This window comes from Coffea eugenioides, chromosome 5, assembly GCF_003713205.1.
Source record: "Coffea eugenioides isolate CCC68of chromosome 5, Ceug_1.0, whole genome shotgun sequence".
Lineage (NCBI taxonomy): Eukaryota > Viridiplantae > Streptophyta > Magnoliopsida > Gentianales > Rubiaceae > Coffea > Coffea eugenioides.
Genome location: NC_040039.1, coordinates 14,523,912 through 14,539,227, shown reverse-complemented (window position 1 = coordinate 14,539,227; position 15,316 = coordinate 14,523,912). Strand labels below are relative to the sequence as shown.

At 39.2% G+C, this 15,316-nt stretch overlaps 1 protein-coding gene across 1 annotated transcript; it reads left to right on the top strand.

Annotated features, from left to right (window-relative positions):
* The first annotated feature begins 994 nt into the window (after positions 1–994).
* Positions 995–2,982, top strand: LOC113771207. The gene is made up of 2 exons (XM_027315817.1): positions 995–1,625; positions 2,939–2,982. The coding sequence occupies exons 1-2, from the start codon at positions 995–997 to the stop codon at positions 2,980–2,982; spliced, it is 675 nt and encodes a 224-aa protein (XP_027171618.1).
* Positions 2,983–15,316: the final 12,334 nt, after the last annotated feature.

Sequence of the window (15,316 nt, the reverse complement as noted above, 5' to 3'; positions counted from 1 at the left end):
GAGGATTATGATTGCACGATTAATTATCACCCAGGGAAAACGAATGTGGTAGCCGATACTTTAAGTCGTCAAGTACAAGTAGTAGGATTGATGATCAAAGAGTTACACTTATTGGAAGAGATTAGTATTTGGAACTCTCGACTTGAATTAAGAAAAGTGATCATTGGGAACATTGTCGTGAAATGTACTTTGTTAGATTGTATCAAGGAGGCACAATGGAAGGATTCTGAAGCACAAAAGTGGTTGGAGAAAGTTAATAAGGGGGAAAAGTCAAATTTTAATTTGGGAGTAAATGGTGTACTAAGGTTTCGAAATCGCATAGCGGTGCCAAAAGATGAAGGGTTTAAAAGGAAAATTTTGGAGGAAACTCATCGTTCTAAATATACAGTACATCTGGGAGGAAATAAAATATACCAAAACTTGAAAAGCTTATATTGGTGGGAGAACATGAAGAAGGAAATTGCTCAGTTTGTCCAGACTTGTTTAATTTGCCAGCAGGTTAAAACCGAACATTAGAAACCGTCTGGTCTATTGCAACCTTTAGAGATACCCGAATGAAAATGAAAAAATATCACCATGAATTTTGTATCTGGATTACCGAGGACACAGAAAGGGCATGATGCCATTTGGGTAAGTGGATAGACTGATCAAATCTGCTCATTTTCTACCGATTAGTATGAAGTACTCCCTAGAGAAGTTAGCTAAATTATATTTGGATGAGATTATAACACTATATGGGATACCAGTAAGTATTGTGTCCAATCGAAACCCTAGATTTGTTTCTCGATTTTGGTAGAGGATGCAAGAAATGCTAGGAACCAAATTGAGTTTTAGCACTACCTACCACCCATAGACTGATGGACAGTCAGAGAGAACAATTCAGACTCTTGAGGACAGGTTGAGAACATGTATTTTGGATTTTGGAGAGAGTTGGAATAAGTACTTAACATTGGTGGAGTTTGCTTATAATAATAGCTTCTATTTATCCATTCAAATGGCTCCGTATGAAACTCTGTATAGCCGGAAGTGTAGATCTCCTATTTGTTGGGATGAAATAGGTGAAAGAAAGATTTTAGACCCAACTACAGTACCATGGAATGAGGAGGCATACGAAAATGTGAAATTAATATGCCAAAGGATTCAGATAGCTCAGAGCCGTCAAAGTTACGCAGATAATAGAAGGAAGGATTTGGAGTTTGTGGTTAGAAATCAAGTTTTCCTTAAAATCACTCCTCTAAAAGCAAGTTTGATGGTAGGGAGAGAAAAGAAGTTGCAACTAAAATTTGTAGGACCTTATAAGATTCACCAATGTGTGGGAAACGTGGCCTATAAGTTGGAACTACCATCAAGTTTGTCTCGAATTCATAATCTTTTCCACGTGTCTATGCTCAAGAAGTACCACCCAGATCCCTCCCATGTACTGCAACCAGAAAATATTGAGATCGACGAGGCACTGACTTATGAGAAGAAACCAGTGAACCTTCTGGATCGTAAGGTGAAGGAACGAAGGAATAAGCAAATCCCTTCGGTAAAAGTTTTATGGAGTAATCATGGAATAGAAGAAGCAACTTGGGAAGTAGAGGAGGAGATTCGACAGAAATATCCAAACCTAATTCTGAATCAAAGTATGAATTTCGTGGACGAAATTCTTTTAAAGGGGAGAGAATGTGAGGACTCATGTTTTTATTCTTAATTTAGTCATTTTTATAATTATTTGCCCTAGTGTTATTTAATTATACTATTATTGCATGAATTTCCCTTAAATTTCTCTTTAGCGCGTTTGAGTCAAAAGTTTCTCGTAAGTCGCACCGGTATGACTAATTGGAGATTTGAGAAATTAATATTGGACTAGTAAGTATGAGTAATTACAGTGTTAGAGGAATTACCTTGAAGGATTAGTGTATAAGTGTAGCAAACAAGAGAAAAAAATGGTAGTACAATAAACCATTGAGCACTATTGGAAGTTGATTTTTTGCACAACTTGAAGTTAGCTTATCCAACACTTTTCTTCCACAAAATTCAAAACCAAAAACACTCCCTCACCTCTCGTTTTGAAGAACAGTAGCGAATCGACAAAGTGGACTGACCTGTTTTATCTGTTTGTCCGAAAGAAACTGGGAAGCTGCATCTTGTGGCTCGAATTTGTCCCTTTTGTGAAAGGAGTTTGGAAATGATTGCTTCGGATGAATTGTATCATTTTGAACCTAGTTTCTAAAGACATAAACCATTCTCAATTTGGACTTGTGTAGAGTTAGATATGGTCTGATTTCAAAACTGTGTCGAAGCTTGATGATTGGAAATCTTCTGAACTGGTTGCGAAAATCAGCCAACTTCAAACCATTGTATCTTTCTGCTCAAAAACTCCAAATTTAGTTCTACTTATTGTGTTTCAAACTTGACTTGAAGCTCTTGTTGTGTTATAAATTTCAGAGGTTGGTTCACTTTCTGTGAATTTTACCGAATTTCCAAATATTGCTGAAAAACCAAGACTGTTCTGCCCTGTCTTCATGAAACTGTAATTTTGAGCTGAAATTCGAATGGTTTCTAGTTGGATTCTTGGAAAAGTGTCTTCGGGGAAGTTTTAGTACTTTAAATCTAGTTTCCAACGGTATAAAGTTTTCCATTTTTGGACCTTCCAAACTCAAGATACGATTTCTCAGGTGTTATCGAGTAAAGCTGGAAAAATTTCTGATTTCCTAAGAAGTGAACTTTAATGAACTTTCGACTTCCTTTTGAGATTGATGGTTCATTTTAAACTCAATTTACTGAATGATACGAGTTCACTTGAGGCTTTAAATTCGCATTTTTGAATCTCGATTTTTGAGGGATTAAAACTCTTTTAAGCCATTGTCTTAAGTTTTAAGCGAGTGCACTTTCTTCCTTAAATGTTAAGTGGTCGTGAGTATATATGATTGATGGTTGGTCACTGTTTTTTCAGGTGCTCAAGAGGGTTTCGAAAGGAATCCCGGTGTGGACAACTGAAGGGGTTTGTTTACTCACTTACTTTTGAATTGGTGAGTGTCAAGTTCATAAATTGTTGCAAAATATTTGAATTGTTTCTTGCTCATTACATGATTTGGAATTGTCGAGACGAGTGTGTACTTTATCGCATTCGTTCTCTTTCACTTAAATTGATAATCGAATTGTGTGAAGTGTAATTGTACATCTGGGGACGCCCAAAACTCATTGGCTAACCCTTGTGACTCGAGCTAGCATGGGTTGGTCGAGAAGCCTGGTGAACCATGAGAAATCATAAGGTTGATCTTTTGAGATCTTGCTTGGCATACTCGAGTAGTATTGCCCTCCCAGTAAGTATTTGGTTATGGATCCGAGAGGGAGAAATGAAGAATGGGGGAAGTAAGTGGAATTCTATGGACTTAATACTTACTCGGTTGACGGAGTGTCATCACATGGAGGTATTGGATCGAGTTTCGGCAAAGCAAGTGGAATCTAGCTCCTGAGAGCTCCTGTATCCTTATTGAATGTGCTTTATTGTTAGTTGTGAATTACTTGAACTTTCTAGCTATATTTCTTGTACAAGTGTTATTGTTACTTGAACTATGTGTTTGGATGCTTTTCTTGGCCTCGTTGAGCGTTAGTTTGTGAGGATCCGAAATTTTTTTTATTTTCGTCATATATTACTGGTTTATTTAAATAGTTATTCACTCATTTTCTCTGAATTATTTAATTCGACTACTTAAAATCCACTTATATGGAAAAACACATCTCTTATGTTTTTAAAGCATTTTGTTAGAAAAATTACTTTTCGAAAACTCGTTTAGTTCGGAACAACAAGTACACGTTTTTCGAGACTATATTTGAATCGAGAGTATATTAATTTCGGAGAAGTAAGAATGAACAATAGTAAATTAAGAAAAGTTAATTTGAGATTTGAGGAGTTGAAACTCGACTCATGTGAGGACTCGCAAAATTTATTATTTTAAATTCCATTTCGAGCTTATTTAAATATTTAATTACCCATTTACTCCGAATATTATTTTCTAATCTATTTAGACCTAATTACATGAGTCTATAGCTTAATTATATTTTTAAACTGACTTGTTTCAAAATTTAATTTTTGAAAGCTCGTAAAGTGAGAATAGTGAATACGCGATTGGAGTAAATAATCGATTTGAGAATACAATAAGTTTGGAAAATTGGAGACTTGCACATTAGTCTCAAAATAGGTATTTTTATATTTAAGTGTTCAAAGGCTAGTTAGTTATATTACCGTCATAAGAACTTCTTAGAAATTTCACTATCTCGCGCTTAAATTGGAAATACGCGTTTTACGCGCTCGAGTAATTGAGGAGCCTTAGACCATTATTTTGGGACTATTAAGAGTGAATAATAATAATATGAATGTAAGTGCATTAGAGGTTTAGTGTACTAGTGCAATAAACTCGTGAGAAATCGAGCACGAAACGCACGCGCACGTGCATTATTTTAGTGGACAGCTTTGGATAAATTTGAGCCACAAGTTTTAAGCCTACCTTAGAAGCTAATAACATCAGAATTTCCTTCCTCTCATACTCTCAAACAGCCGAGCAACAAAGGAGGAACAAGACCAGAAAAATTCCTCCACTCTCTCTCCTCAATTCCTTGCTCAAATTACCTTCAAATTTTACACACAACCCTCAAATCACTTGGTGATCAAGATAAGCTAGGAAAGGAGCTGCCTCTCACGGTTTTTCTCCAGCTCAAAGTGACCGAAATTTCTGTCTTGGCTCTCTAAGAAAGTAAGTAATGATCAACCACTTAATTCTTGATTTATGGAAGATAGATTACACTCATGAGCTCTTGGATTCTCATGGGCAGCTTTAAATTGTTGAAAAATTGGTGAATGGGCTCTATGAAATCTCACAATGACTTTGATGATCTGATTTGATAAGATTGGATGCTAATTGTGTTGATTAAGTGTTAATTTAGTAGAGTTAAGTGACAAAAGTGAAAAGGAAGTCAAATGAGGGGTTGCATGTGAAGGTGCCGATTCAACCCTGCCATTTTCGTGCACTTTCTTGAAGTCCAATTGACTTGTTTCTGATGCAAATGTGAAATATAGGTTGTGTTTAAAGTTTCCTCAAAATTTTATGTGATTTGGGTGAGTGCATGTTGAGATTTAGAAAATTTGCCAAAAGTGGAATTGGGTCCCGTATTACTCTGGCAGTGATTTTGTTTCGACTATAACTCTTTGTCCATATATCAAAATCGAGTGTCATTTGTGGCACTAGAAACTAGACATTCCCAGATTTCCAACGGTATAAAATGCATGTTCTGATTTGATAGCATCATGGTACGTGGGCAGGCCAACAATGGCTCGGGTAATCGAGGAGCTGAGGATCACGTGCTCGCCCCAAGTGGACCCATTACTCGGGCTCGCGCAAAGAAACTTCGTGAGCAACTCAATGTACTTATTCAGGCCATACACAAGTCCTTTGAAGGATTCATACATTCAAGTGAAGGTGGTCGCGGTCCAATAATGAGCATTGAAGCGACACCTGAGGATTAGGGTTTTTTTTCCAAACCCTAATTTCCGTTTTAGCATCATAGTTAGTTATTTCCACATTAGTTGATTAGATTGAATAATTGGCTAAGTGCATATTGCACGTAGAATCGCCAAGGGTAGGATTGCTAATTTACTCATTACTATTTGCTAGAGTGGGCTGCCTAGGAAGGAAAGCCACGTAAGGCCCAATCCGTCGGGGGTTAGGCCTCCCTTATTAGGGCCCATATCCACTACACCCTTAGTCCATTTTCTTACTAGATTAGGTTTTTCACTTGTAGCCTATATAAGGCACCATATTACATCAATAGAGGGAGACACTTTTATGATAAAAATATTGAGAGGGTTTTCTCCATAGCTTTCGAGCAAACCTTAAACAACTTAGAGTTATACTCTAGTGTTCTTGTTCGGCTTATCAATTCAAGAATCGCACTTGCATTGTGGCGCCTTCTACACTTGCCTGAGGTTCACTAATTCGTTTGATTACGGGTTGAGATAGTATCAACAAGTTCGTAGTCACGGGGATTAGAGGGGTCGTAGGGTTTCCGCTGCCACCGTTTCTTGCACCCGACGTCAAATCCAACAAGCGATCTTGGGTCGCGAATCTTCTCACCAACGAGATTCGTATCAGCTGGTATCAGAGCTAGCTTGTTGGTAACATCGTTTATCCCTCTTTTCATGTTTTAATTCGTGTCTGTTTCGTTAGTTCCAAAAAAAAATTTTTTTTGTTGTTGCACGTCGCGTCTGTCCGCGAGTTTCCCTCGTTTTCAATTCTGGTCACCATTGTTGGTCCTGTCTTGGTGTCGTTTGAACCCCTGGAATTTCTGGAAATTAATTGTGTCGAGTTTGACTTAGTTTGTGCGAGTATCTCATTAGTTGTTACACACAAAAAAAAAGAAGAGCTTCCTGGTCGGTGACTTCTTCCAAGTCGCGAAGCTGCGACCTTGGAATTGTGCAACATGTTCGTGTCTTGTTTGTAGACACCAAAATTTTGGTGTAATTTGCATTTACTATTTTGTCTTAATTTTTGTTTGTCGTGTTAAGTTTTATTCATTTTTTTAGTTTTTATTTTATTATTTTTATTTGTAAGTTCTTAGCATAGAATTTCTCGAAAAAGAAAAAGAAAAAGAAAAAGCATTCAAAAAAATATGTTTTAGTTGTTTTGATTTAAATTCCATGTTTTCTTGAAGGAAAAAAGAAAGAAAAAGATGAAAAAATTGAAAAATGGAAAAAAAGGAAAAAAAGAAAAGGAAAAGGGGAAAATCTTAGCTTTTTATTTTTTTATCTTTTGGTTATTAATTTTGTACATTTTGTTTAAGTTTAAGTTTGTTTGAATTATTATTATTATTTTTATTGTGATCTAAATCAAGTGACTATAACAAAAAAAAAACAAAAAGGGGCCATGACATGCAAGCTGCATATTTTTGCAGCTTGCAAAGGACGATCACAGAGGCCCCATCGGAGGGCTGGATTTGGAGGGAAGGACAAACCTTGCATCCTCACCATTAGGGTGAGGGTTTAGGAACCTTTGGGCTCCATATAAAAAGGAAAAAACCACGGCCGCAGAAGAGGAGTTTGGGAAGGGTTTTCAGGATAAAAACAAAACAGAGGTTGACGGCTAGAAAAAAAAAGGAAAACCGAGGGAGGATTTGTGGCGGCTGAGAGAGGAAACAGAGGAAAGGAAAGCTTAGAGTTGCAGTCAAGTGAGCAAGGAAAAAAGCAAGCTTTGAGAGTGGGTCTGAGATAGAAGGAAAACCTGAATTTGAGGTTTAGAAAGAGACCGAAAGGGAGAGAGTGAGAGGTAGGCAGTTGCAAAATCTTTGGCCGAAAGAAAAGCTTGATGGCTGGGAAGAGTTTGGGTTTGCAAGAAGGTGACCGATCCTTAGCATCGTTGCTCCATTGACGTTCCTTTGAAGATCCGACAGAAACCATTTCAGCAGTCATCCCACGCTTCATTAAGGTAAGATCCTTATCTTTTATGGTAGAAAGCTGTCTTCTTTATCGTTATTTGCTGCTGTCTTTGCTTCTGTGATTAGATGATGGTTCTTTGCTGATAAAGTTGTGATGTTTGGAGCCTATGTGATGAATCAGTAGGTCTCATTTGAAGTTTACTGTATGATGGTGTTTTGGCCTAACAAAAATTGCAGAAAGTTTGCAGCTTTGCTTGTTTTTGTGCTTAGGATCTTGGGACTGGGTTTTAAGAGACAGAAACTTAGGAATTTTTGGGGTTGGTTGCTTGCATTTTTGCTGTCTTTTGTGTCGGATTATGACTTAATATGTGCCTGTCGCGTGAGGCTGCTAGAAACTCAAAGTTTCAGGGGTTGAAAAGTTTTTTGTTGCGAGGATAGCTTGCTGTCGATGCTTTCTTTATGTCGGTTATTTGTTGTTTTTGGTTGTGTGTAAACCTAGAGCTGGGGCTATGTTCAAGTTTGGGGTTATATTCAGAGGTTGACCCGTGGGTTTTTTTCCTTTAGTGACTCCATTACTTGAATTCAAATTGTTTTGGCGCATAAAATCTGCTGCAGCAAAGCATGAAACTTTCGGTTGTTGCAGAAGCTATTTCGTAGTTGTTATTTGCATGAAGTGCTTTCTACAAATTGCATTTTTGTCAGGGGGTTTTGCCATGTTTGTTGACTGTAGTTGGATCAAGGTCTTACATGACTCTGCTGAAAGTTTCGTGGGATTGCCAAAACCATTTTACATGGATGTCTTGTCCAGAATTTCTGTGATGCATCAGTTCCTTTATTGATCTTGCTTGTTTGGAGTTTAAAGCTAAGTAGCTTGTTGCTTAGTTGATGTTGGGTTGAAAAATATCTAATCCAAGCTGTGTATTTACATCAAAAATCTGGTTTGCATGATGAAGTAAAAAAGTCTCGGCTGGGAAAAATTGCAGAAACTTGCGGCACTTCCTCTCTTTCCTTCTATTGCTGTTTTGCTGTTTACTTTCACCCTTGATGATCAGCTCCCTTTCTTGATTCAGTCATGTAATGAAGTTGCATGATTAGTGGATGATGGATAGGCAGGATCTTGGTGTTGGATAAATCTGTTTTGCATGATGAATTGGATAGAATTGCGGCTGGAAAATTGCCGCAAGCTTGGAAGCAAAAGTCAGCAGATTTCATTCTTTTTAGTTGCAGATTTTGAAGCCCTTTACGTATGCATGCATGAAAGCTTTCTGAAATATTACACTTTGACCCCCCCAAGTCTCCTTTTGTTTCACTATGACCCAACCAATTGAATATTTTCATCAATTTGATCCTTCGCAGCTTTGATTTTTGCAACTTCATTGCTTGTTTGCTTTAATTAATTACCGTATTCTGTTTAATTGCACTTAATTGGTAATTTTAAGAACTTTGCGTCTAAGTGAGCTTGCATTTACCTATTCTCTTTAATTTTCCCAATAAATTGGTACCTTGACCATTTCTTTTATTTTGGAGGATAAATAAGTGATTTCACTCCATTTAGGGCATCAACTCAAGGGAGGTATAATTTCTTTTATCTTTTTTGTCTCTCCCCTATGTGATTCTACGTGTTATGTGAATATGCATGTCTATTTCGCTTTCCTTGCCTTTATTTCATTTATTTTCACTTTTATTTAAGTTATTCATTATGGGGTATGTGTACACCTCTTGGCTTGTAATAGATAGGGCTTGGCGAGCAATTTGGTCCATTTTCCCCTTCCCTTTTGTTTTAGTTAGCAAATGTAATAGATTCATTAGCTTGGTTGCATGCCTATGTGTTATGTGTTAAGTGCTTTATTAGGCTCTTGTATCTAGTCCAGCATGCTAAGTGTTATGTGCTACGTGTTTTATAAGTGATTCGCATGTCTACTCGTTTTTTATAGTCATGAATGAATGTGATGGATGAATGGACGTCACCACACTAGTCCAATACTAGTTGTGGCCCATTTCTCGTCACCACACTAGTCCAACGCTAGTTGTGGTTCATTGTTCCGTTTTCCACTAGTCCAATGCTAGTAGGAAATTCTTAGAAAGGGCTAGTCCAACGCTAGACCCAATAGACCGTCCCCCTTTCGTTAGTGCATATTTGCATGTTCACTACATTTCATGCATTTTTCTTAGTTTTTATCATTTGGCATGCTCCTCGAACCCCTTTTCCCCTCATTTTAAGATTTTTGCACCTCATGCTAGTTATATGGTACATTTGCTGGAAGAGTCCCCTTTCGACAAGGGAAACGAGCGAGTGTGGCTCCACAAATAGCCTTAGCACGCTAGTTCCCCCTTCTAATCAAAGGGAAGATTAAAGCCACAAAGTTAGGACTCCCCGTCCCCGTCTTGATGCATTCCTATAGGATTCATACATTTTATTCATTCACTATCACATACACTTACTTTATATTCTATCTCTTTTTCTACATTCTCACTTCACACTACTTTAATTTTGCACGTTTCCATTCAACTACTCACACTTTATACCATATCACTCGCACACATGCACTTTATGTCATTTTCACATTATCATTCTTTACTCACCTTACCTTGTAAATACATTGGCACACCTCCACTTACATCCTATTATTTTTATCACTTTTTTCACATGGCATGCATTCCACTCATTTTTACGTCATTTAGGATTATGTGTGACCTCTCCAAAGGATCATTATTGGGCTTCACAATTAATGTGATTGGCACCACTCAACCTTTGAAGAGAAATTTCCCCCATGTCCCCCTAGGTCTAGGTTTTTGCATTCATATAGACATATCCAACACGCGATACATACCTTGGGTAGAAAAATTAGGAAAAGTTGGGTTAAGTCACGCAACTAGCCTTGGCTAGGGTGAGGGAGTGCCTTAGGCCTTGCCTTTGCCTTCTCCCTCATCAAATGCGACCCCCGATCCCTCTTTTTGGTTACGTAGACCCAAAAGTTCTCTAAAAGGGTTTATTTACTTTTTTTCATTCAAAAACAAAAATCATTTTTGGGTGACTTGGTACACCCTAACTCTATACCAAGTGGTGACTCCATTTTCATTAAAAACCCTTTTTTGAACTATGTTTGGCCAAATCGTCGCATTCTTAAGTCCCATGGCCTTTTACTTTTCATTTCGCACACGTTCACATGTATATCATACACACTACTCACTCTCACACACACTCACACAACCACCATCAAAAAGTGGGGCGCGACAGTGTTTATTGTTAATTACTATTGAGTCTTGTGCGCAATCTGCTCGTGTCTTGCTGTCTTTGTTTCCACCGTTTGTGTCCAGCAAATTACAGAATCAACCAGTGTTGATAGTCGTGTCCCACGTCGCACATAAGATATTGAGACATTAGGAATTTCTGTCTTGCCGCACTTGCATTGATAAATCTGTCAGAATTGTCTCCTCATTGTTTGTGCGTGATAATTGTTCAGCAGCTTGCTATCTTATTGTTCTCGTGATTGAGTCCAATCTGAGTCAAAAAAAAAAACCCATCAACACAAGCCGCACTTAAACCCGGACAGACCTGGGAAATTCTGCCGAACGAAGCCTGTGTTCATTTGAAGTTGCTGTTGCGCCAAAAAAAAAAAAACGAACCCAGCAGCCAGAGGAACGTTTGTATCTTAGTTCTGGTGCAATCCTAGAGCACTTGGGAAGAGGAATATGGTCGGCTGAACATTTAGAAAAGAAAAGAAACAAAAAAAAAGGAAAGAGAAACAGCCGCTGAGGACTTCCAATCCTGATTGATTTCTAAATCCAAAGGAGTTTCCATTCTTATTGCTTCCTGATTTGTAGCCCCCACTTACCCATATTCATACCTTGGCATTGAACCACACCTCTGCACAACAAACAACAAACCAGTTTCCTAACAAAACCACCGCCCACTAGCATTTGCTTCCGCTTTCGGTTACAACACCTTGTGAGCAGATATCAACTACTATCAAGGGCTAACCGACCCATTCTTGCACATTCCCCACAGAACCAATTCCCCATAAAATCATCAGCCAAGCCCAAGGCAGCCGTAACACAAAAAAACAAAACAAAATTCCAGCAAGCCAAAGTCCATTGAGTCATTTCAGCCTTGAGTCGTTTCTGGATTTGCCCATTGAGTTGTTCATTGAGTCCTGGTCAGTCTTGAGTCATTTATTGCGTCTTTCATTCTCTCCCATTCGAATGCCAAGCATTTGTTGACCTTGGTTGGTAAACGATCCAAAAATCCAGCAACGCAAAAGGAACCAACTTCCTTGTCGACTAGGTGTTTGAGCATCATTCTTCATTTTTTTGTAGCTTTTGTGTCAAGTCTTTTCTCGATTTTTATTCTTGAATATATTCTATCACTCCATTCTTAGTGTCCCAATTTTGTTTTTCCAGAAAATTTCCACTCTTACGAACCTCAAATTCTAGCGTGAACTTGATTTTTAAGCTAAATTTGAGCACTTGAGGAGCTCTACTTTCTTCAAGGTTTTGCAAGGGGCTGTGAGAAAATATTTTGGTGAGCCTATTAGAGTGATCTGAGTGACCATATACGAGTGTGAGAGTATACACTTAGGGAGTGAAGTGACAAAAAAAAAAAGAAGAAGCAAAAAAAAAAAATTTCATTTTTTTCCCCTTTTCCTTTTTTTTTCCTTTGCTACTAACCCTTGCAGGTACACTTGAGACTCCATGTCTAGTGGAAACGAAGGAGTATCCTATCCCACAAACTTTGAACAGATGATGGAACAAATGGAGAGGTATGTCCAACGCATGCTAGAACCCATTCAAGATGAGTTGCTGCAACTCCGAGCGTCTGGAACACCAAAAACCTCTAAGTCCATGCGAAGGCGAAGGGACGTGAAGGAGTCGTCCGATGGTTCCAATAATGATGATGATGATGAGGAACCTCGAATTCGACCAAGGTAAAGGAACCAGACTGGACCTACCGATGTATTCAAGGGAATCAAGATGCAAATCCCCGAGTTCAAAGGACGGTCCGATCCCGAGGCCTTTCTCGAATGGTTATCCAAGATCGAAATGGTCTTTTCTTGCCAAAACTACACCGAAGTGCAAAAGGTGCAATTGGCCACCATGGAATTCACTGAGTATGCTGTGGTTTGGTGGGACCAAATCAAGAAGTCTAGAAGGAGAAGTGGGCTACCTGAACTCATTCCATGGCCCGAGCTTCGAGCCATGATGCGGACCCGCTTTGTACCTGGACATTATACTAGGGATTTGTACCATCGATTACAAACCTTGGTCCAAGGCAACCGGAGCGTGGATGAGTACCATAAGGAGATGGAGATCCTGATGCTTAGAGCGGATGTACAAGAGGATCCTGAAGCCACCATGGCAAGATTCTTGAACGGATTGAGGCCCGATATTGCTGAACGAGTGGAACTTCAACATTATATGGAGTTACATGAGCTTGTAGACAAGGCTATTAAGGTCGAACAAAGGCTCAAGAGGAGGGGTACCACTCGATCAAATTTTGGCAATACCACCTATTCTACCAACCGTCCATTCCAACCAAGGAATGATTCTCGGCCTTCGCCAAATGTTCCTACACCAAAGCCGAGATTCGAGGGAGGTAAGGTGGGCAACCCTAGTATTGGTAAACCACCCTCTTCTACTCCAAAATTCGAGGAGCCTAGGGCACAAACTAGGGCTCGTGATACTCGATGCTTCAAATGTCAAGGTAGAGGCCATATTGCTAGTCAATGTCCCAATCAAAGGACTATGATTATGATGCAAAATGGTGAGATCGTGAGTGAGGATGAAGCCGAGTACGAAGGCATGCCACCCCTTGAAGGAGGTAGTGATGGTGAGTCACCGAATGAAGAGGAATTTAGTACACCAGAGGGTCACTTTGGGACTGCCTTGGTTGCAAGGAGAGCATTAACTACACGTGTTAAGGAGGATGAGCTGCAACGGGAGAACATCTTCTACACTAAGTGCTTCGTCAATCAAGCACTTTGTAGTGTGATTATTGATAGTGGGAGCTACACAAATGTAGCTAGTTCCCTCATGGTGGACAACTTGAAGCTGCCTACGAGGGATCACCCGCGACCCTACAAACTCCAATGGCTCAACAATTCTGGGGAGGTTCGAGTAACCAAACAGGTTCTTATTTCCTTCCAAATTCATAAATATTCTGATGAAGTATTATGTGATGTAGTACCTATGCAAGCTAGTCACATTATACTAGGCAGGCCTTGGTAGTTTGACAGACAGGTGACTTTTGATAGTGTGACTAATAAGTATAGCTTCTTGTACAACAGTAAGAAAGTCACACTAGCTCCCCTTTCCCCCAAACAAGTGCATGAGGACCAAGTGAAATTGCAACAAGAGTTTGAGAAGTATAGTGCAAAAAGGAAAGAAAATGAGAGAGCCGAGGCAAAAAAGGAGAGGAAAAAGGCTATAGTTAGCTCGGCAAGTGAGGTAAAAATTGAGGGAAAACAAATGCTCCTGATAAAAGCCAAGAAAGTGAGGAAGTTAATGAGAGATGAGCAGCCACTTCTTATGCTTGTTAGCAAAGAAGTAGCTCTGAATGTGCATGAACTTGATACTAACATACCTCTTGAGGTTAAGTCTCTGTTGCAGGAATATGCTGATATTTTCCCCGAGGACGTGCCAAGTGGATTACCACCGCTTAGAGGCATTGAGCACCAAATAGACTTCGTCCCTGGAGCTTCGTTGCCAAATCGGCCAGCTTACAAGAGCAACCCGGAGGAAACTAAGGAGTTACAAAGGCAAGTGGACGACTTGCTTGGCAAATGATGGGCACGTGAGAGCTTAAACCCGTGCGCTGTCCCAGTCATTTTGGTGCCCAAGAAAGATGGTACGTGGAGAATGTGCACTGATTGTAGGGCCGTAAATGCCATCACGGTAAAGTATCGCCATCATATACCTCGCTTAGATGACATGCTTGATGAGTTACATGGGGCTGTGTTCTTTACCAAAATTGATCTCAAAAGTGGGTACCATCAAATTAGGATTAAGGAGGGGGATGAATGGAAAACTGCCTTCAAAACTAAGTATGGATTGTATGAGTGGTTAGTGATGCCTTTTGGGCTCACTAATGCACCTAGCACCTTCATGAGGTTAATGAACCATGTTCTGCGTCCATTCTTAGGAAAATTCGTGGTAGTTTACTTTGATGATTGTCGCGCCCCATTTTTTGAGTGTGAAAATAGTGTGTGGGATATGTATGTGAACGTGTGTAAAAATGAAAATAAAAGGCCGTGGGATTGTGAAATGCGACGGTTTGGCCAAACAAAGTTCAAAAAGGGTTTTTGAATGGAAAATGGAGTCGCCACTTGGTATAGAGTTAGGGTGTACCAAGTCACCCAAAAATGAATTTTTTGGAAAGAAAAGCAAACAAACCCTTTTTGAAGAATTTTTAGGTCTACGTAACCAAAGCAAAGGATCGGGGGTCACATTTGATAAGGGAGAAGGCAAAGGCAAAGCCTAAGGCACTCCCTTACCCTAGCCAAAGCTAGTTGCATGACTTAGCCCTTCTTTTCCTAACTCTTCTACCCAAAGTATGCGTTGTATGTTGGATGTGACTAATGGATATGACAAAAATGCAATCCTAAATCTAAAATGTCTCTTATGAGGCTTTTTGGTCCCAATCACATGAATTGTGATGGCCAGTAAGGAAAGCCCTCATAGAGGTCACGAGTAATGCAAATGAAGACCCAAATATGAGTGCAAGTGTGAAAATGTAAGAGGAATGCAAAATAAAAATACAAATGTAAGTGCAAGTGTGCAAATGTAAGAAAAGTGCATGTGTGCAAATGTAAGAATAGTGCATGTGTGCAAATGTAAGAAAATGAAGGTGTATGTGTGCAAGTGGATGAAAATATGGTATAATAGTAGTAAATGCATATAAGTGCAA